This window comes from Geotrypetes seraphini, chromosome 9 (genome assembly GCF_902459505.1).
Source record: "Geotrypetes seraphini chromosome 9, aGeoSer1.1, whole genome shotgun sequence".
In the NCBI taxonomy this organism is placed as follows: domain Eukaryota; kingdom Metazoa; phylum Chordata; class Amphibia; order Gymnophiona; family Dermophiidae; genus Geotrypetes; species Geotrypetes seraphini.
In genome coordinates this window covers 49,212,301-49,235,466 of record NC_047092.1, presented here as the reverse complement: position 1 = coordinate 49,235,466, position 23,166 = coordinate 49,212,301, and the positions used below count along the sequence as shown (strand labels likewise).

Genomic DNA, 23,166 nt, shown 5'->3' with positions numbered 1-23,166 from the left:
TCCCCTTTCTCCGCTCTTATTCGTCTTGGCCCTGGAGTCCTTGGCCATTAAGATCCGCACAAGTACGGAGTTGCGAGGGCTGCAGATGGGGCATTACGAGTTCCACCTTACTCTGTTTGCTGATGATATTCTGCTTTTTCTGGACCAGGCTCCTCTTCACTTGCCGGTAGCTCTTCACCTGTTGACGGATTTTGGAGCCATCTCGGGCCTTCGGGTGAATTGTGATAAGTCGGAGTTGCTACCCCTTACGGGCCTTGCCTGGGAACCTTGGCATGCCTGTCTACCCATACCTCCGGTACGAAAACCCATGCGGTATCTTGGCATTTATTTACATCCTGATCCACAGATTCTCTACAAGTGTAATATTCTGGATGCCACTGAAAAAATTTGACTCCTTTGCTGCACCTGGTAGGATCTTCCCTTGTTTTTATTTGGTCGGGCTGCCTTGATTAAGATGATTCTTTTGCCAAAAATTTTCTATCCTTTGCAGACGGTGCCCTTCTGGCTCTTACAGCGTGATATTGGCAAACTTCGATCCATTTTTATTGCTTTTTTGTGGCACCGCCACTCGTCGTGTATCAGTTATGCCAAGCTGACCCTTCCTAGGGGTCAGGGCGGCTTTGGCCTCCCTGATGTTAGACTATATAATGTGGCAGCCCTCCTTCGCTTTGTCCACGAGGGGATCTCGGGATCTGCTCGGTTTTCCCCAGCAGGTTGGCTGCCGGCTTTGTGTGCTCCTTTTACCTTCTTGAATCTTTTACATGCCCCTGCAGCTCCCGGGGGGGGGGGGGGGGGATTACCTTCTAAACTCCAGTTTTTGAGACCTTTTTGTTTGGCGTGGAAATGGTGGCATTGGGCTCAGGATAGGACTCCCCTTGCTTTTCCGCTTCTACAACTAACGGGTAATCCTGACTTCCTGCCGGGCCTTGCACGTAGCCTCTTTGCAGGTTGGGCTGCTCGTGGGGTCCATACTCTTCATGAGATGATGGATTGTGACACAGCCTCCTTTTCCTCGTTTGTCTCTTTCCGGGAGCGCTGGCCTGTACCAAACAGTCAATTTTTTGCCTACTTGCAAGCCCGGCATTATTTCTGCAGCCTCCAGAAAAACGGACGGAAGAGGAAAAAAAAATTTATTATTTTTTTTTTTTTAAACTAAAAATTGAAAGAAATAAAATAAGAATAGCGATTTGTGAGGAAAAAAATACAAACCACGGTTCAGAGAAGGCACAAGTAACTAAGTTAAACGCAGAGAGTCAAAGACGGACTTGTCGGCTCCGCAGAAAACTGAGAACTGAGGAGACGCGCCCTGCGCTGGGCGGAAAGGCACTCGCGCATGCGTGGTGCGGGCGACTCGAAACTTTGAGTTTCTTCAAGCAAATCTACTTGTGAGGCGTCCGCATCCGGGCTCCGTCGATAACGTCACCCATATGTGAGAATACCTGCCTGCTTGTCCTGGGATAATAACAAATTGTGTACTCAAGTGGACTCAATGAATTGTCTGGGGAAATACATGCATGCAAAGCAAGCACACAGACACAAAGAACTTGAGTTTGTAACTGAACATCTAGGAGAAATGTCAAAGGCAATTATTTTAAGTCAATTTTAGATAACAAATTCCTATGTGCCTTTATAAAATAGGATCCTGATCCAGTTCACACAAACCCTAGCACATAAATGTATACCTATTCTAAATGTGTAAATACATCACAGCTCTGCCTGCTCCCATAGGAATGCCCACAGAGTTTGCACATGCACTTTTTACATGCATATAGCCACACACAATTTTATAAGAGCCCTGACACACAGAAGTAGTTTTACAAAATTACATACTTTTACATGATATATGCATCTAATGTTTCCAGGGCTACAGGACAGACAGAGCAGTGGATAGACTTGCAATGGGCAAGGACAATCAAAACCAACTCTAAAGAGCTAAAATACTTCCTGTTGTGAATGTGTAGCCTGAACAGAATAAATAGACCTAAGAGAGTAGCATTAGATTCTAGATTCCAAACAAATTCTACAAAGCTGTTTGACCAAATCAGCTGTGAACAGAATGTGGATATCACCACGGCTCTGATATTGAAAATTCTAACATGACTCTCCAGAATCAGCCCAACCTGGACATAAGTGAAGGAGATGCAGTCTGCTAGCCAACTAGATAATGAACATTTACCCATGGCTATTCCCCAAATGGTTTGGGTCAAAAGAAACAAAAAGCTGGGTGACTGTTTATGGGCTTTAGTCCACTCCAGATTGAAGGCTATGGCTCGCTTGCAGTCCAAAGTTAAATGAGGCTGGTCGAGTAATCAGGAAAGCAAAGATGCAAATGAAAGCAAAAATAGTCGACACGGTAAAACAGGGGAACAAGAAATTTTTTAGATATATTAGTAATAAAAAGTACAAAAGTGGCATTGTGAGACTCAAAGATGAAGGGGAGAAATATGTAGAAACTGTTAAAGATAGGCTGAATTGCTTAACAAATACTTCTGTTCTGTGTTCACAGCTGAAGCACTAGCAACAGGATCGCAGAAGACAAATGCAAATAGGGCTGGAAGTGTGGTAGACTGATCAATTTTCAGAGGATCATGTTTGTGAGAAGCTAACTAAATTAAAGGTGGACAAAGCGATGGGGCTGGATGGTATACCTCCGAGGGTACTGAAGGAACTTAGGGAAGTTTTTGCAGCTCCAATGACTGACTTTTTCAATGGTTTTCTAGAATCAGGAGTGGAACCGGAAAAAGAGAAAGAGAAAGGTGAATGTGGTCCCTCGCCACAAAAATGGAAGTAAGGAAATCTGACTTCTGTGGCAAGTAAATTAATGGAAACACTTTTAAAACAGAAAATAGTGACGTTTCTTGAATCCAGGCAACATGGATTCACTATAGGCAGGTCTTGTCAGACAACTCTGATCAATTTCTTTAACTGGGTGAGCAGAGAATTGGACAGAGGAAGAGTGCTAAATGTGGTGTATTTAGATTTTAGCAAAGCCTTTAACAATGTTCCACACAGGTGTCTAATAAATAAACTGAGTGCCCTCAAGATGGGCCCAAAAGTGATGGACCGGGTCAGGAACTGGTTGAGTGGAAGGCAGAAGAGGGTAGAGATCAATGAAGATCACTCTGAGGAAAGGGATGTTACCAATGGTGTGCCTCGAGGTTTGCTTCTTGGCTTGTTCTTTTTAACATTTTTGTTAGTGATATTGCTGAAGGGCTGTCTGGTAAGATTTTCCTCTTTGCGGATGATACCAAAACCTGCAATAAAGTAGACATCTCAGATGGTATGAACAACATGAAGAAGGACCTAGTGAAACGAAGAATGGTCCAAAATTTGGCAGCTAAGGTTTAATACTAAGAAATGAAGGTCATGCATTTTGGGCTGCAAAAACCCGAGGGAACAGTAATTTAGGGGGTGAAGAACTTTTGTGCAAGAAAGAGGAGTGGGACTTGGGTGTGATAGTATGTGATGATCTTAAGGTGGCCAAACAGGTTGAAAAGGTAATGGTGAAAACTAGAAGGATGCTAGGGTGCACAGAGAGAGGTATGGCCAGTAGGAAAAAGGAGGTGTTGATGCCCCTGTATAAAAGTGTTGGGACTTTATTTAGAATATTGTGTACAATTCTGGAGACCATACCTTCAGAAAGATATAAACAGGATGGAATCGGTCCAGAGGAAGGCTACTAAAATGATCAGTGATCTTCGTCATAAGGCATATGGTATGGTATATTTTTGAGGAAAGGAGGGAGAGGAGAGATATGATAGAGATGTTTAAATACCTCTGTGGCATTAATGTGCATGAGGCAAGTCTCTTTTATTTGAAAGGAAGCTCTGGAATGAGAGGGCATAGAATAAAGTTAAGAGGTGATGGGCTCAGGAGTAATCTAAGGAAATACTTTTTTACAGAAAGGGTAATAAGATGTGTGGAATGGTCTCCCAGTAGAGGTGGTGGCAACAAAGACTGTTCCTGAATTCAAGAAAGCATGGGACAGGCACGAGGGATCTCTTAGGGACAGGGGGAGAAAGTAAATGCTGCAGATGGGCAGACTGGATGGGCCATTTGGCCTTTATCTGCCATCATGTTTCTCTGTTTCTATGTTGCTCTCTGGCCATTCTTGGTTATTAATGCTCAAGATACTTCAAAGCCATACCTTCCAGACTTATCGTTTGCATTCACATCTGCCCCGTCTTTGAGAAGGAATTCCGACATATTCTGATGATTTTCAGCAACAGAAAGAATAAGAGGAGTGCAGTTCTCCTACAAATGTAACAACAAGCATGCATTGCATTAGACCTTTCACTGAATGCTGGTTGACCTCAATGCTGGCATTAGCGTCTAGCGCACGCAGCAATTCTGCATGCGCTAAAAACACTATCGCAGCTTAGTAAACGAAGCCTTTAGAGTTTTATTATTTCGGTCTGGCACCCATCATAGGACACCGCTAGTGTGTGCAAAAGAATTAATATTGTGATTAACAACATGAATTAAATAAACACAATGTGAATTAAATAAACATGATGTAAAACTCCAGAATATATATATTTTTAATACAATGCATCCCAAACAGGAGACATCATGTCAATAAGAATAGCAGCAGGGGCCAAATAGTGAAAAATAAGCAGTACTTATCTTGATGGCAGCTTCTTAACGGTTCAATCATTTGAAAGGTTCAATCAATTAAATTCTGGTTCAACCAGCCTATATTTTACTATTTAGCCCCCCACTGCTCTTCTTCATGACACAGCGTCTGCTGTTTGAGATGCGTTGAACTAAAAAAAATATATATTTATTCTGAAGTTTCACATTGTGTTTATTTAAATCACAATATTAATTCTCTTACACACACTAATAACGTCCTATGATGGCGTGCCAGACCAAAATGGTAAAACTCTAAGGCCTCCTTTTACGAAACTACGATAGCAGTTTCTAGCATGGGGAGCCGTGCTGAATGGCCCGTGTTGCTCCCGACACTCAGAGGAACTCCATGAGCGCCAGGAGCAACGTAGGCCATTCAGCGCGGCTCCCCACGTTAGAAACTGCTATTGAAGTTTCGTAAAAGAGGGGGTAAGTTTCTTGGGTCTGCAGTTTTTAATCGAAAATGCTTTTAAGTGCTTTAACATGTAGCTCTTCCAGCTTATACACCTCATGAGGACAGCACTAAATAGAAATTTGTTTATATAAATGATATCACTTTCCAATCAGATTAACACTTCTATTTTTTTTTTTGGGGGGGGAGGGAGTTTATAGTTTCACTTGTAAGTTATTCCTCCATTGGGTTGTTTTTGTCTTGTTTTATGATAAAACAATTTTACTGAAGAAATACAAGTACAGCGGTGAAAAACAAAAACAGATCATATTGAACATCAAATAAGATCTTTGTAAGGTACCAATAAGCACAAGTCACAAAGTAAGAAAGTTACATAGCAAATAATATTATGCACCACTGTACTATATAGCCATCATCATAAAATAGAAAATGCCAATTCCTTCCTTCCTTCCACCCTACTTGGTAAGTTTGCACCAAAAATCACATAAAAACTTAAGTTCAACACTCTACTATGCACTGTTTGGGTCAACATGTTCCAAAAAAATCTCTGAAATTCTCTAGAGGCTAAATCTGAAATGTTTATCCTTTCCATCATCAAAAGCTGAATCAGATGGAATCTCTACTGAGATAAGCCCATGTAAGGGCATGCTAAGGCCACTTTTAGCCGCAGCTTGGTAAAGAGACCCCTAGCTTTTTGTACCAGGGGCATGGAGGGATAAATGATTTGCCCAGAGTGACAAGGAGCAGCAGTGGGAACTAAACTCAGTTCCTCAGATTTTCAGCCCACTAACCATTAAGTTACTCCTGGTGAGCCTGTGATTGGATGGAGTTCCACAAGAGCATGGTGACTGCTAGTAATGAGAAAGGAGGGTGTTTGTGGTGTGGTATATCTCTGTGTCTACATAGAGGGAATATGTATGAGTGTGCAGGAGGCACTGTAAATTCCTCTCCCTTCTTCCAAGCAACTTTCCCTGCCCCAGCTCCCATATTGTCTACCTCACTTCCATTCTCTCTTTACTTTCTCCCTTCTCGAACACACTGTTCTTTTCTCTTCCCTCCCCCTCAAACTTCCCTCTTTTCCTATTATCCTATAGAACAGTGTCTCGCAAACTTTTTTATTTAGCCCCAGCACAATAAACCCAGGGCCATGTGTATAGGGCCTCCAGGCATGTGTATAACATCATACCAACATCTGTGCATGCTCAGAGGCCCTTCAGGTACAGCACTGAGCTTGGGGGCTTTCCAAAACCTAGACAAACTGCAGGATTTTGGAAATCCCTCCATCTGGTAACCCTAAAATTCCATTTACAGAGGTATGCCGGGGGGGGGGGGAAGCAGAGACAAGGAGAGGCCCCACTGCTGGCAGTGACAGACTTGTGTACCTGACTTATCTCTCGCAGCACACCCAAAAATCTCACAATGGCACACTATTGTGCTGCATACACAGTTAGTGATACACTGTATAGAGACACTGGATCAACATCTTATCTTCTGCCAGTCTGCACATTTCTTGGACATGGGTGTTCTCTCTTTTCCTCTTCTTTTGACAGCAGGAATTGAAACCTCATCAACAAGATGCACTTTTATGACTATGGCTTCTCTTCCCTCTTATGCCAATGAAGGCTAGGCTCCTGCTGGCACAATGAACATCTCTCTGCCAGGGGTTTCATAACTTTTGTGATGCTCATCTTCAGATAGCAGTGCCACATTTCTCCTTCACTCTCTCTTCCCACGACTTTATTTTCTAGGTTCCTCCTGCCTTTATTCATTAATATAGGTTTGTTTACACATGCATTAAACAAGCCTGTACATACAGATGATCAAGCAGACCAACACAGGCAGAACCTCCCCAAGAGGCACTATCACTTACAAGAAACGTGTCTATAAAATGCTGGAACAGTAATCTGTTAGCACTAGTTGTGTTGAAGTTGTTTTAAGTTATATGACAGCTAAGAAATTGAATAGGTAGCAGATGCTTTTTTGCTCCTTGCTCTTAATTACATAAATCCACATATTTGATTTGATTTCTTATATATCGCTATACCGTGAGGTTCAAAGCGGTTTACAATGAAGATAGATTAAAGATACATTAAAATAAAATAAAAATGGTACTTTGAATTTCCCTAGCTGTCCCAAAGGCTCACAATCTAAAGTACCTGAGAAAACAATAAATAAAAATAAAATAAATAAATCCACATATTGGCAACTTAAAGAGTGAATTTGCACATCATAAAAGGGATGAGACACATACATATTGTAATGAATATGACAAAAGTGTTACACAGTTCTGTGTGGGCACCGATTTAAACTTCCTCATAAGGGGAATGTATTAGGTTTTCCAGAGATACCCTAATTTATGTGATTTTTGTATTGTTCTGTTGTTTTGCCTAAGAACTAATTTTCTAATTTAAATAAAGTTTTTAATTTGGATGAATCTACACAAATTTTAGTATTGTTATTTATCCCAGGACAAGCAGGCAGCATATTCTCACATGTGGGTGACGTCATCCACGGAGCCCCAGCGCGGACAGCTTTTCAAGCAAACTTGATTGAAGTTTCAAGTTTGCACACTGCACCACGCATGTGTGTGCCTTCCTGATCCACTAGAGGGCGCATACCCTCCTCATGGTCCTCAGTTCTTAGTTTTCCGCTGAGCCAGAAAGACCCTGTCTCTCTTCTCTGCGTTCTTCTAAGTGCCTTTCTGGCACCGCGGCTTCTTTATTTTGTTAAGGAGTCGCTGTGCGTTTGTTAATTGATCGTGTATTTCTTTGTTTCAAAAAAAAAAAAAAAAAAAAAAAAAAAAGGACTTTTTATTGTGTTTTTCCTCTGGCAGGCCTTTCTGGGGCCTCAGCCATGCGGCTAGGCCTCATTTGCCTGCAGCTGTATTTTCTTCTTCCCTGGCCTCTCTCTGGGCTCACCTTGTGTGAGCAGAATGGCCGGGACCCTCTTCCTTCATTGGAATCGGATTGTGCAGCTTCGATCCCCGGTAAGTTTTTCTTTGTTTCCTTCTTCTAGGTGCGTTACCTTGGTAACGCCACCGGCTGAGTCTCAGGCATTCCAGGCATCGAGTGCGATCGTGCCTGCCTCGACGAGACCTCCGATGCGTGCCTCCTTTCATGGGAATACTCTTCACGAGGTTGCCCTTATGGAGCGTACTGCTGCACCTTTCTTACCAGTTTCATTGGTACGGTGCAGACTTCTGAACCTCGACTTCGGTGTGCCTCGACGTCGACTGGGGCTTCGTGCCTCGACGTCGACTGAGGCTGCGTTCGTCGACGGAGGCTTCGTGCCTCGACGTCGACTGAGGCTTCGTGCCTCGACGTCGACGGAGGCTTCGTGCCTCGACGTCGACGGAGGCTTCGTGCCTCGACGTCGACGGAGGCTTCGTGCCTCGACGTCGACGGAGGCTTCGTGCCTCGACGTCGACGGAGGCTTCGTGCCTCGACGTCGACGGAGGCTTCGTGCCTCGACGTCGACGGAGGCTTCGTGCCTCGACGTCGGCTGAGGTTTCGTGCCTCGACGTCGGCTGAGGTTTCGTGCCTCGACGTCGGCTGAGGCTTCGTGCCTCGGCGTCGGCTGAGGTTTTTTGCCTCGACGTCGACTGCGGCTTTGTGCCTAGACGTCGACTGGGGCTTTGTGCCTCGACGTCGACGGAGGCTTTGTGCCTCGACGTCGACTGAGTCTTTCTGCCTCGACGTCGACTGAGTCTTTCTGCCTCGACGTCGACTGAGTCTTTCTGCCTCGACGTCGACTGAGGCTTTGTGCCTGGACGTCGACGGCGGCTTTGTGCCTGGACGTCGACGGGGGCTTTGTGCCTCGACGTCGGCGGAGGCTTTGTGCCGCGACGTCGACCGGGGCTTTGTGCCTCGACGTCGGCTGAGTCTTCTGCCTCGACGTCGACTGAGGCTTTGTGCCTCGACGTCGTCTGAGGCTGTGTGCCTCGACGTCGACGGAGGCTTTGTGCCTCGACGTCGACTGAGGCTTTCTGCCTTGACGTCGCCGGAGGCTTGTGCCTCGAGGTCGACTGAGGTTTTGTGCCTCGTCGTCGCCTGAGGCTTGTGCCTCGAGGTCGACTGAGGCTTTGTGCCTCGCCGTCGACTGAGGCTTTCTGCCTCGACGTCGCCTGAGGCTTGTGCCTCGAGGTCGACTGAGGCTTTGTGCCTCACCGTTGACTGAGGCTGTGTGCCTCGACGTCGACGACGTCGACTGAGGCTGGGTGTCTCGGCGGCGTCGGAGGCTTGGTGCCTCGGCGTCGACTGAGGCTTTGTGCCTCGAAGTCGTCTGAGGCTTGGTGCCTCGACGTCGTCTGAGGCTGGGTGCCTCGGCGTCGACTGAGGCTTGGTGCCTCGGCGTCGACTGAGGCTTGGTGCCTCGAAGTCGTCTGAGGCTTGGGGCCTCGATATCGTCTGAGGCTTTGTATCTCGGCGGCGTCGGAGGCTTGGGCGCCGGCGCGACGTCTCCTGAGACTTGTGCCTCGACATCGTCTGAGGCTTTGTGCCTTGATGTCGACTGCGGCTGGGGTTTGCTGCCTCGATGTCAACCGGGGCTTGGTGTCTCGGCATCGATGGATGCTTTGTACCTTCGACATCGGCTGAGCCGATTGCTCCGCGTCGCCTGATGCTTGTGCTTCGGCGTCGACTGAGGCTGGGGGGCCTCATCGTCGGCTGGCGACCGAGGCTTCGTGCCTCGCCGTTAACTGAAGCTTTGTGACTGGGCGTCGCTTGGGGCTTTGTGCCCTTGGGTTGACTGTGGCCTTGTGCCTCGGAGTCGACTGGGGTTTTGGGCCTCGGCGTCGACTGCGGGTTTGCGCCCCGGTTTCGACAGGGGCTTCGTGCCTCGACTTCGTCTGTGGCTCTGTCCCTCGGCGTCTCCGGCTCCTATTTGGTTGTGGTGCGGAGTTTGGTTTCCTGGTGGAGACTCTCTCCCTGCTCCCGCTCTATTGCTCCCGCCATGCGTCATCTCGCTTGGGGCAGAGTGGGGCTGTGGACCCTCCAGGTTCGTCTCACCACCTTTCCTTGCGTGAGTACTGCGTTCCTTGAGGCCTCTCTTGCCGAAGCCACTAACCACCTTTCAGACCGCGACCGGTCCTTCGCCTATCGGGACGCCTTCAGCTGAATCCCTTCTTCCTTGGTGGTTTTGACTCTTTCTCCGGAGGGGCCCTCCGGATACCTTTCTTGGGTTATCTCGGCCTCCTGCGCGGCAGTCGCTATAGCTGCAGCGGCTTCGGGTTGGGGTCCAGCCGGCTTCGGCGACTCCTGGCCGTCTTTTGGACTATTCTCGCATAGCCTCCGGGCTGCTCTCTTCTGGGGATTCCTCCCCTCCCTTCGGGAGGGGTGTCACCGTGTCTCCGCACTGGGAGTTTAGCCTCGCCTCTGTCGGTTGGGCTTTCCCATCCTCCGGGCTACGTCTGGCCCGGGCCCTTTGGGACCTGCACTAGTTTCTGATCTGGGAGCGTTTCAGTCTCTGTCCGCCCCGGTCTCAGGAGTCTGTCTGGGCGGACCTGGACCCAGTTTGTCTGCGCTCCTTCTTGTCTCGACCTCATGGAGAGGGCCTTGTCTGTTTATACCGGACGATGGTCCCTCTGTCCTCGGTCCGCCTCCGGTCTTTTCGGCCGCTGCCTCGGCAGGCCGCCTGTCTGCGCCTGAGTCAGCTGGTGACTCAGCGGTTTTCGACCTCGGCCGAGCTGATGCTTGGGATCTTGGGTCTCCACGGTTCATGTCCTGATGTTCGCCTGGTTTCCTCTTCGTGTTCCCCACTGCACCCGAGCATTTCAGTGATGGCAGGATAGGGATCCCGCTTCCCAGCGCTTGGATCGGATTCTTTGGTCGGGTGCGGACCGTCGCAGCCGCATCAATCTGCTGCAGCTCCGGGCCATTTTCAATGCCGGGACGGATTTTCGTTATTGGTCGATGGATTGCGGGGTCCTGGTGAGTCCCGTCATCCCGGGGGCGATGTATCCTGTGACCAAGCCAGGGTGGACAAGGTTCCCTGTTACTTTGCAGACGAGCCCTTCGTCTTTGGCAGGGGGCGTCACCCCGCTACTTCTTTCTTTGGGCGGTGTGTTTTCGGGGCGTGCAGCATTGTCTGGTGGACACGTTGCGTCACCCCTTTTTAGCCGCATGAATGGTCGCTCCATTCTCAGACTCTGCGGCATGTGGTTGCCTGGTGGGGAACCCCACAGGTAGTTCTGTTCGCTTTGCCCCTCACTCACTGGTTGCCTCGATCTTGCTCGAGGATGTTCTCCCAGGGTTCGCATCGAGGTGGATGCTTTCCTTCTCGATTGGATGGGCAGGTTCCTCTATGGGTTCCCTTCCCTTACTTTGTTACTCCTCCTGTCGGTCTGCGCCACCATGATCTTGATGGCTCCTCGGTGGCCCTGGCAGCTGCGGTTCTCCCGGCTCCTCCAGCATGCCAGGGAGCCTCTGTTCCTACCTCTGCTCACTTCTCTGCTGTCTCAGAGTTGAGGTTTCTATTGCATTCCATTCTGCAGTCTCTACTCTTATCAGCTTCGTTCCTTGCAACGTGCCTCCCTCCTTCTGTTTCAAGTCGGTGGGGGTGTTTTCGAGGCCTCTCGAAAGATCTCCACTCGGCAATGCTATTCCCAGAAATGGTCCTGATTTGCGGCGTGGTGTGCTGAGCACCGCATGGATCCGCTCTCTGTCTCCTTGCCTTCAGTGCTGGTTTATCTGTTTCTCTTGTTCTCGGTCTGGTCTCGAATTGACATCTATTCGAGCCCACCTCTGTGCTTTTGCTGCCGGTCATCGGCCGCTTGATGGGACGCTGCTCTCCGTCCATCCGACGGTTCCCCGCTTTATGAAGGATCTCTTCAATGTACATCCTCCGCTCAAAGCCCCTCCGGTGGTTTGGGATCTTTGTGTGTCCTGACTCAATGGGTGCTACCTCTATTGATTCCATTGCTAGAGCTCTTTGAATTATTTCACCAGGCAGGTGGTATTCCTGGTTGCTCTCACGTCTGCTCGCGAGTCAGTGAGCTACAAGCTTTGCTTGCGGACCCGTCTTTTCCTGTATTTTTTCATGCACGGTGGTTCTGTGTACTCAACCCCAGTTCTTGCCCAAGGTGGTTTCGGATTTTCCGCTCCCTCATTTCATTGTTCTTCTGGTCTCTTTCCTGTAGCCCCACTCGCCTCCGGGCGAGGTGGCGCTTTACACACTTGACTGTAAGAGGGCGTTGACTTTTTATCTTCAACGCGCTCAGTCTCCTCAGACGGTTCCTCAATTGTTTTTGTCCCTCGACCCTAATCGGTTGGGTCGCCCAGTTCCAAGCGCAACTTGTCCAACTGGTTGGCTGCTTGTATTTCCTTTTGCTATGCTCAGGCTGGTCTCGAGCTGCATGGTCAAGTTGCGGGACATATGTCCGAGCGATGGCGGCTTCTGTAGCTTTCCTCAGGTCGACGCCTATCGAGGAGATTTGCAAGGCTGCCCCTTGGTCTTCGGTTCATACTTTCACCTCCCACTACTGCCTGGATACTCTGTCCAGGAGCGATGGCCGGTTTGGCCAGTCGGTTTTGAGTAATCTGTTTTCTTGAATTGCCAACTTCCCTCCATCCCTTTTTTGGTTAGCTTGGAGGTCACCCACATGTGAGAATATGCTGCCTGCTTGTCCTGGGATAAAGCACAGTTACTTACCGTAACAGGTGTTATCCAGGGACAGCAGGCAGATATTCTCACAACCCGCCCGCCTCCCCGAGGTTGGCTTCTTTGCTAGCTATCTGAACTGAGGACCATGAGGAGGGTATGCGCTCTCTAGTGGATCAGGAAGGCACACACATGCGTGGTGCAGTGTGCAAACTTGAAACTTCAATCAAGTTTGCTTGAAAAGCTGTCCGCGCTGGGGCTCCGTGGATGACGTCACCCACATGTGAGAATATCTGCCTGCTGTCCCTGGATAACACCTGTTACGGTAAGTAACTGTGCTTTATTTTACACTTTTATACTTAATATTTAATATTTTCATTCTGCTCTCAAATAAAATTGCACTATTTTTTAGGCTGAACACTGTATTTTAAGGTCATTTTTAAAAATTAATTTTAGAGTTAAAAATCTGTGTATAATGCAAGAAAAACAAAGAACAAATTCACAATACAACAAATCACATTGGGGCCCTTTTACTATACAAGTCCCTGCTATTGGAATTATCATGAACTAAATGATAAGAAGCTCAGGGTATAAACTGGGCTTTTAGTATTTAATGTGAGTTAACTGCATTAGAGGGTGCTAAACTTTCAAAAAGAGCACCATTGTAAATAAAAATGTGTCTACCAGATGTCATAATTTGTGTTTATAAAGCAGTCAGTCGGCCTTAATTGCTTTAAATTTACAAATCATATAGAGAGTATTGCACCAGTAATAAAACTTTCCAATTGGATAAAATCATAAATCAAATGAGGTAAAATATCTAATAATCGACAAGATAAAGTTGATAAAGACATCTTAAAATACACTATTATTTTATCTGAATTTCCCATTACAAAGGGCATATCAGGTGTAAAATAGCTGAACTTCATATGTCCTAGTAAGGATGTAGACCAGTGTTTCTCAACCTTTTCAAGCCAAGTACCCCCTAAGCCTAACAAATACCAACCGAGTATCTCTGCCCCCAATCCACCCAAACTCCGCCCCTGACCCCACCCCCATAATAATAATACTAATTGTAATGCAATTTCTTCCATTCATTTTTCATATACACACAATATAATCTAATACATAATGGTAACCACAAAATTAAAAAAAACACAAAGCACACTGTACGCAGAGAAAATGTTAATTATCATTTATATTCAGGGGATTTTCAAAGATGACTTTAAAATATGCAATGTTATCTCAGTAACAAACTATAGAAAAATAGACAAATATAGTGCAAAATATAGACAGCAGATATAAATTCTCAAAACTGACACATTTTGATCACTAAATTGAAATTAAAATCATTTTTCCTACCTTTATTATCTGGTGATTTCATGAGTCTCTGGTTGCACTTCCTTCTGACTGTGCATCCAATATTTATTTACTTCTTTCTTTCTGCCTCCTGCACGCATCTGCTCCTCCAGACCTCATTCCATTCCCCAACCAACATATCTCTCTGTCCCTCTAGGAGTCCAACTTTTCTTCCTCTCTCATCCCCAAGACATCATGTGTAACATTTTTCATCACTACCCACCAGCCTCATGCCCATTTCTCCTTCTATCACCCCTTTCCCACACCATGCCACATCTCTCCCTCTATCACTATGATCAACATTCCTCCCCCTTGCATCCCCTTCAATCTATCCCTCTGTTCCCTCTCCACCACATCCAACATTTCTCCCTCTCCTCCTTCTATTCCCCATGCATCTCTACCTCACTCCTCTCTATGTCCAATTTTCTTTTTCCTTTCCCCATGTGCACCATCTCTTTCCCTCTCACTCACACATTTTGTCCCTTTCTATTTCCTCCCTCCCTCTTTCTTATGTCCCAAGTTAGTGCCCCCTTCCTCCCTCCCTCATTCCCATGTTCCAAGTAAGTGCCCCCTTCCTCCCTTCTGTGTGTAAAATGGCTACATTTACGTTTTTCCTATTAATGCTCCTCCCTTCCTTCTGTATCCCGAGTTCGTGCCCCCTCTCCCTTCTTGCCTTCCAGCCTTTGTCCTACCCCCTTCCTCCCTCCCTTTCCCGAAGCCGACCTGGCACCGATTCCTCCTCCCCCCAGTCCGCCACCGCCCCCTGCCACTACCTGCCCCCCCAGCTCCATTTAATTATCTCCCGCCGCTGCTGCAACTCCAGGAAGGGAAAGGCCAGGCATGTGCAATTGCACGCCAGTGTCCCACATGACTTCCCCCCCCACCAACATCAATTCTGACATCTGAATTGACATTGGGGGGAAGGCTTGTGGTCCAGCAGTGTGCAATCGCTGCACACAACTCGCCCTTCCCTTTACGGAGTTCCAGCAGTGGCGGGGGATAATTAAATGGAGCTTGCGGGCGGCAGTGGAAGGTGGCAAGGAGGAATCGGCAGTCAGCCTTGTACCACAGGTTGAGAAACACTGATGCAAACGACCACACAAAGTATGTGGAACAAGGGTGCCACACCCCCACTAACACATCCAACATGTAGCATCCTTAATTAAGTTTGCTCTGAACTAGTGGAGAGGTGTCCAGAGTGCAAAATGAAAAATCAAACAATTAGATTGTATAAGAGATGTAGAGGCACAGGTTCTCCAAGATTTGGACCAAAGATTAATCTGGTACTTTGAGAAAGATTTCCAATTGTCTTTTTCCCCTACAGCAGATTAGCAGACCCTTTATCTAACAGGAAAAAAAACTGATATATACCCACTATAATAAAGAGCATAGCAAATTTGAATCAAGTATGGCACACAATGAGAGAGTGATAGTAATTCAATGCATTACCTTGTTTCGGGCATTGATATGGGCATCATGCTCAAGCAACTGTGATGCCACAGATAAAGCTGGAATAAGAGCAGCAAGATGAAGAGCAGTGTTGCCATTGACATCCACCACATTAGGGTCTGCCTCATGTTCCAGAAGAACAGCGACACAGCGCTCCTGCTGACATTGAACAGCCTGCACAGGTCAAAGATTTATAAAAAGAACATCAGTTCCATACTGTGAAAGACTTCTTCACTTCAGTCATCATAAATAAAAGTAATAATTTTTCCCTTTTTTTGCAAAACTTGTCTTACAATAATTGATACTTGGTGCAAAAGTACTAACAGTGCATATAAAATGTAATGCTAATTATGACACACCCTTAGGCCCTCTTTTACTAAGGTGCGCTAACCGATTAGCGCATGCTAATCAGTTTGCGCATGTTAGTAAAAGAGGGGGTAAGTGTTGTAAGAAATGAAGTGAAGCCGGAGGCTTCTAATTTATCACACTTAGAAAGCAGTATGAATGCATGTTGGAAAAAACAACGCAAAACTTGAAGATCAATCTTATTAAGAATAGAAGCTGCCTTGAGGACTAACCACACTGCATTAAACAAACTGTAATGAAAGATTAGGTTCTTATCTTGCTAATCTTCTTTCTGTTAGAAGACATAGGATTCTGTATTATAATTTTTGTTCCCATTAATTGCAAATATGCAGAAGAATGTCACTCAAAAGCTCTAAACTCCTCCTCTTCTGCAGTGGAGAACAGCTCCCACTTCTGTTAGTATCAAAGCAACTGAACTCCAATGAAACAGAAGAGAAGGAGAGCATGGGGAACTTCCCTCGTGACAAATCATATTCTGTTCTGCTCTGTGACTTATGATAAAAGAACAATGATTAATAACAATTAACAATTTAACATGGAACAATATAGTACACATATGAGTAGCTAGGAACCAACTTGCTAAGTGCAACAAGTAGGAGCCATAAAACCCCCAAAGGAGAAAGGGAATAGGAGCCCTCAAGTTTGTCTCTGCTAAGTCTTAGATACAGAAGAAGGTGTCCCAAGACGGACACTGGCAATGTCCGAGGCAGGAATTAGACAAATCAAAAGTCTACACAGGGTGGGCCATACAGAATTCTATGTCTTCTATCAGAAAGAAGATTGGTAAGGTACGAACCTAATCTTTCATTCTGTACCAAAGACATAAGATTCTGTACCATAGCTGATGTACCAAAGCAGTGCCAGACATCTAGGGAGGGACAGATGAGCCTTCCCGCAGTACCAAGGACCCAAACGTGGCATCCTCTCGAGCCTCCATATCAACTCTGTAGAACTTCTTATAAGTATGGTGAGTAGACCAAGTAGCTGTTCTACTAATTTCATCAGGTAAAACAGCCCCGGATTCCACCCAGGAAGAAGCCACACTTCTAGTCAAATGTGCTATGATTAAAATAGGGGGCTGTTTATGGCAGACAATGTAGGAAGATGAACCTGCCATGCAAATTCATCTGGCAATCGAAGCCTTGAAAGCTGACTTGCCTCATCTCAATTGGCTGGTCAGCATAAAAAAAAGGTCGGAGAGCTGGGAATCATTAGTCCTCTCCAGATAGTGAAGGACTCTACGCACATCCAACCTCCGCAAAATTCTGTTCCGTTTCACCAAACTCTTAGGGTGAAAGGTGGGTAAATGAATTTCCTGATGTTATTTTTAACTTTTTATTTATAAGAATTTTAAATTATACAATCACAGCAAACTTAATGTGACAATAGCAAATGAAAAAATTCTTAAGATATTTTGTAAGGAGGAGAGGGGACCCTTCATCTGCATAATCCAAAGGAAACATGAGGGGGCCAAACAAGAAAATATCAGGAAATTAACTATATATGAATATAACTACTAGGCAGAACAAGGTGACAGATACCTATGCCTTTGAAAGTAGTAGGATCGCCTTCTATTCCCACTTGAAAACTTCCTAGTTGAGAAAGTTGCAGCTACAGGCTGCCAAGACAGGGACTGGATGGTATCTGTATGCTCCTTTATGAGGTTGGCAACCTCCTCCATTTTGTCCCCCAAAAGAATGTCTCCATGTCAGGGCACATCCACGAACTTTTCCTGAACTGCTAGTTCTAGGTAAGACATGCAGTCATGAGAGTCTGTGCATCCCCACACCTATCACAGAGAAACTGGACACAATATTAAAAGTGTTACATGTGCTCCTGGCTAGATATTTTCAACACTGCAGCTGCTTATTAGTCAGTTGGTAAAACTCTTCAGCCTGCTCCAGAAGGAGAAAGTCTGCAAGAGACAGTGTTAATACGCACAGAGACTTCAAGAATATGTTTGTGTAGAGCTGGTAAGACTGGAAAGGCCTGAAAAGTCTCCCAAATGAATCCAAAGTCCTGGCCTCTCTCTGAGAACTAAGGAATGAGTCCTGGAGCGTTTAGCTTGTTTGAAAGAGAATTCAGAGATTTCAGCGAGTCGTCGAGATTCTGCAGATCAGACTCAGGGTGATGCAACAGACTCAGCCGCCTCAGCTGTGAAACGAAATGCCCGGGACTGCTTGTTTTGTTGTTCTTTGTTCACTCATACTGTTGTGCTGTAGCCTATGATTCCTTATTATGGTGTTGGCTGCTTTTCTAATAAAAATTATTTAAAAAAAAAAAAAAAGAAAGAAAGATAATTCAACTACCAAAGAGTGGTAAGGTTGCCGAGCCCTCTCAAATTCAGGATCCTTTTGTAAAACAATACTGCATATCCACCTTCTTAGATGCAACCTGCACTGAGAAGGGAGTTTCCCAGTTCATCTTTCAGAATAGGATATGATGGTACTGTGACCCGTTCCCAAGGAGGAGACTCATAATCCAGGACAGACATTTTGGCCCTAGGCTCCTCCTCCATCTCCAACTTAAATGGGATGGCCAAAGCCATCTCCCTGACAAAACTGGTGAAAGAGAGAAACTCAGGTAGAAACTTTCTTCTCTTGAGGTAGTGAAGAGTCAGAAGGGACTCCATATGACAACTCCTCCAAGATGTAATGTGGGTCCTCATCTGAATCCTATGAGCAGGTCCTAGTCAGACTCTCAAAACCTGAGATGAGAGGACCTCAGTCTGCCTCAGCTCAGGGGGGGGGGTCAATGTTCATGCCTTGAAGGGCACTGGGATACAGCCCTACTCTCCGATTCTGGGGAATTTCCTCCCCTGATGTTGAAGATTGTACTGTATGGGTCAATGCTGATGTTGGCAACCCTTAAGGCAATGATGAGAAGGATCACTCCACAGGCCTCGTGCAAGGTTCTGGGGAAGTAAGAGCCGAGATTCAACTGGAGCAAGCACCCTTGATGACTGAGTGGGTTGCAGGTGGAGAATCTACGCTAGTTCCTCCCTGAGAATAGCTCAGTACCGCTTATTGGAGATAGGCAAAGGCTGGGAAGCTGGTTCAAGGACAGCCTAAGAAGGTGTCGGTGCCAAATTAGAAGAAGGGACCACAAACAGCAATCCATGTTTATACTGCTTGTCATACCATAGTCATCTCTATCCAGTGAAATCTGTTCAGGATAGTGATTTTGCATTTCAATTACAGTCCTAAAATTTCATCTGTCTTAAACCGCAAAAAGTTGTCACTTTGAGGGCAATTCTATAACTTGGTGCCTCCAGTTAGGCATGCTGATGCCGTGTGCTCAGCATCAATTCTATAACGGCATTTGTGTGCCAAGATTTCATTATAGAATACTAGCATAAACCTGAAATAGCATGCCTAAATTTAGGCATGACCATTAATACCAGGTTGTGCATATATGCTAGCGACATGCCCCTCCTATGCTCCAACCACATGAATGCCCCCTTGAAGTTGCATGCTATAGCACTTGCCAGTTTTAGAATAGCGAACAGTGTACACATGCATGTTAAGTGCCTCTTTCCTGTGCATTTACACATGCAAGGCATGCATAACTCTGCACACCCACTTATAGAATTGCCTTTCACATATTTAGACAATCAATGTACATAAAGTAGAATGTCTGACACATTACCAATTTATAAATTGAATTTTACAAACCTTCATCAGTGGCGATCGGGAATCATTGTCACAGATGTTTACTCTGGACTTGTTTTCCACTAGAAATGTTACTAATTCTGAATGTCCATTAGCACAGGCAAGATGCAGAGGAGTCCTTAAAAAGAAAAAAAACACATTGTCCAATTTTATCAGAACCCAAGTAACTCAAAATGCAATAAATGTTATGGTGACAGAAGGCTGGTCTTGAGATAAAGCACTTATTAGTCTTAGCAAAGCAATCTTAATCTCAAAATTCATATTAGCATAACACTATATTCTGCTCTTTCTCTCCCACCCTGACAATAAAATCATAAGGGCAGGGGGGGAAGACTATGAGCAGATGCTGAAATGTCTGTCTCAAGTTAGATATTCACATAGCATAAATAAGAGAAAATCAGCACCATGCCTAATTCAGGCAGAACATACCTTCTGGTCAAATACATGAGCCGATCACTTTGAACATGTCCATGACACTCCTTGGTAAGCCACCTATACAGTTTGAGTCTGGGAACTAATTTATATTCACATATTGGAAAACATGGCTTTGGATACCACACAAAAAATATGAAGTGACTGTGGTGTCAGGCTTCATGCCCGCTGAAGTATGCAGAATCTATGGTTACTTCTTAGTGAATGGTAGGTGAACTGGGGTCCCTGATACAGATACAGATATAGTTTAAGTTGAAAATAATCATATTTTCTTCTTAGAACGATTCAGACTAACTATTCCTTCATTCTCCATCCTAGGAAACTGGACTGGAGATCACAAAAAATAATCTTTGGGACAGATTCCCAAGCAAGTAGTAAGAGATTAAAATAGTGAAAGAATTTTAAAATTAAGGCATAACCCCCCCCCCCACCCAAAAAAAAAAAAAAAAAAAACCAAAACAATGATGTCTGGTTGTAAAGAAGTGAAGGGAAAGCAAAAACTTATCTGTGATACTTCACCAGGAATTAAATTGAGCCCAACAGCTAGATCTCCAATGGCCCCTTTTATTAAACCGCAGTAGAGCTAAATAAATAAATAAAATTATTATATTTCAGGTACAAGATCCTTTATCCAAAATCCTTGAGACCAAGCATATATCATTTTTTGGCACTAAATACTTCAAACACAAACTTGTTTCAAACTATGATACTATAGCAATATATAAATGATGCTTTATCATGCATCATCTTTAGCCACACTTAGGCCAGGATTCTCAAAAACCCCCGTTAAAAAGTGATGGTCTGCTAACGCAGTCGTTTTGATAGTGAATCTAAAAAAGCGAGACATTCTCAAAAAATCATGCATGTAAATGAGGTCAGCGGACAGCAGCGAAGATTCGCTAAATTTGCATGTGCCCATTGCAGGTGATAGTAATGGGCACATGTGCAGAAAAAACATGTCAAGAAAAACCCCCACACAAAAACACAACAGTGAGAGAGATGTTCAATCTCTCCCGCTGTCAACCAACAATCCCTTCTTCCCACAGCAGCGGGAGAGATGCCAATACTCTCACGTTGCCCTAAAATCCCCGCTGCAACTCCCCCTGCAGCGGGAGAGATGCCCACACTTTCCCGCTGCCCTAAAATCCCGACTGTGACACCCCCCTACAGCAGATGAAAAAGTCACACTCTCCCGCTGCCCTAAAATCCCCACCGTGACCCTCCTCCCCCCAGTGGGAGAGATGCCCACTCTCCTCTGCTGGCAAGTGACCCCCCCTCCCCTCAAAATAGATGACCTGGAGGGACGCGGATGCCCTTCTCCCAGCCTTCCCCTCCATGCATATTTATTGTGGATATCCTGAAAACCTGACCTGCCTGTGGCTCTCAAGACCGGAATTGCCTACCCTGCCATAGAGCAATACAACAGCATCATAATATTTTCCTCTTGGTTTTCCATTCCTTTCCTGATAATTCCTAACATTCTATTTGCTTTCTTAGCTGCCGCCGAACACTGAGCTGACGATTTCAATGTATCCTCAACAATGATACCTAGGTCTTTTTCCTAGGCAGTGACTCGTATAGAACCCATCATCATGTAACTATAGTTCGGGTTCCTCTTTCCCTAAAATCTCTCTTGGAGATAGGTAATTTGACAGCTCTGCCTCTTTTGCCTTACCTTTCCTACATGCAACTTAAGAGAATCTTGATTAGCAGAGTACCTGGGCTGTAAAGTAGGTTCAGACCCTTCTCTGCCCAAGGTACTAATGGCTGTTTATAAACTTATGCAAATATTCTCAAACATAAATTAATCTAGAGTTGACAGTAATGCAAAATAATAACTAAAGTGGGCGGTGACCCTAAATGAATGAAAAGCTCCTTGTCAACCTATATTCTTAAGTGCATCAAAAAAGGATTTGAATAGGCTGGAAATAAATATCTGCAGTGTATTGCGAAAGGAGGTAGAAACATAGAAACATAGAAAAAGACGGCAGATAAGGGCCGCGGCCCATCTAGTCTGCCCACCCCAATGACCCTCCCCTAGTTATCTCTGTGCAGAGATCCCACGTGACGATCCCATTTCTTCTTAAAATCAGGCACGCTGCTCACCTCGATCACCTGAAGTGGAAGTAGATAAGGTGTGCCATACCACACGGGAATTGTTCCATAGTCCTGGGCCAGTAACTTTCCAATAACAACTCAGCAGCTGTATAGCACCCGCTATCATCAAATAAAACTGGATGTTTTGTTATTTGATTATATTGGCTGCTACACAGTTGCTAAGCTGTTACTGGAAAGTTACTTGGTCCAGCATTATGGCTAATTACCAAGCACAAAGGGAGGCGACACAAGGATGCCCTGTGCGGGAATCTAGCTCGGAACACTATTATTGAAATGGCACCTGTATGGAATAGGAGCTTGCTTCATCCACTCCACGCATCAACCTGGTATTGCAGTATCTCCAGGAATGGTGCACACAAAAAAAAGAAAGAAAGAAATGGCACCTGTAGGTCCGTCATCCATTTAAGGCAGAGATGCTTTGCTTTCGACTAAGTAGTCAGACACTCCCGTATCAAACCGAGCAGAAGATGCGCACAAGCAGAGTCAGGCTCGACACCAGCATCCTCAAGAAAGCTGTAGTGGGCCAATAATCCACTTTGACAATCTATTTTAACTCGCCTCTGACTGCAGCGCTCCCACAAAAAAAGCCAAAGAGCTCCGCTAAAGGTGCAAGCGCGGCTCTGCCTCCGCCTCACCTGTTCTCTTTATCCAGCAGGTTCACGTCGTGCTTCTTGAGCAGCTGCCGGAGCTTGGCCAGGTCCCCGGCGGCGGCAGCCCGGTGCAACTTGCCAAGCTCCTTCTCCTTCAGCTCGTAGCCAGCAGACAGCACGCTGCCGGAATCCGAGGTGCTGGGGGACAGCCCGCGCTTCTTTTTCTTCCCAAAGCTAAAGAGTCTCTTCATCCTGAGCGCGGGAGCGGGGCGAGACGGGGAGACGGGGACAAGAGGCATCACCTGCCTCTCCCTTCAGCCCCGCTTCCGGGGAGGAGGACGTCCAGGACCGTCGCACATACGAACGCCCCGGAGAAGGAAGGGACGAGCCCTAGTCTCTCCTACGCCTCTTCGCGAGAAAACGCGCCGACACTAACCCGACCTAGCGGCGGCCGGAATGCCAAGGCAACGGCTTCCTATCCCCAGCCCCCTACTCCGCAGCGCGCACGCGCAAAATCGACACCGCTTCCTTTTCTTCTGTT

General features: G+C 45.9%; 1 protein-coding gene across 1 annotated transcript in view; it reads right to left on the bottom strand.

Moving 5' to 3' along the window:
* The window catches only part of ANKRD26 (ankyrin repeat domain 26), a 307,904-nt gene extending 284,784 nt beyond the window's left edge, over positions 1–23,120 (bottom strand). Inside the window, exons 1-4 of the mRNA XM_033958897.1 lie at positions 22,671–23,120; positions 19,489–19,603; positions 15,449–15,622; positions 4,148–4,254 (exon numbers count right to left, since the gene is read on the bottom strand). Coding sequence (XP_033814788.1) covers positions 4,148–4,254; positions 15,449–15,622; positions 19,489–19,603; positions 22,671–22,924 — 650 coding nt within the window. The 5' untranslated portion in view covers positions 22,925–23,120. The remainder of the gene's footprint in view (positions 1–4,147; positions 4,255–15,448; positions 15,623–19,488; positions 19,604–22,670) is intronic.
* Between the last annotated feature and the right edge of the window lie 46 nt (positions 23,121–23,166).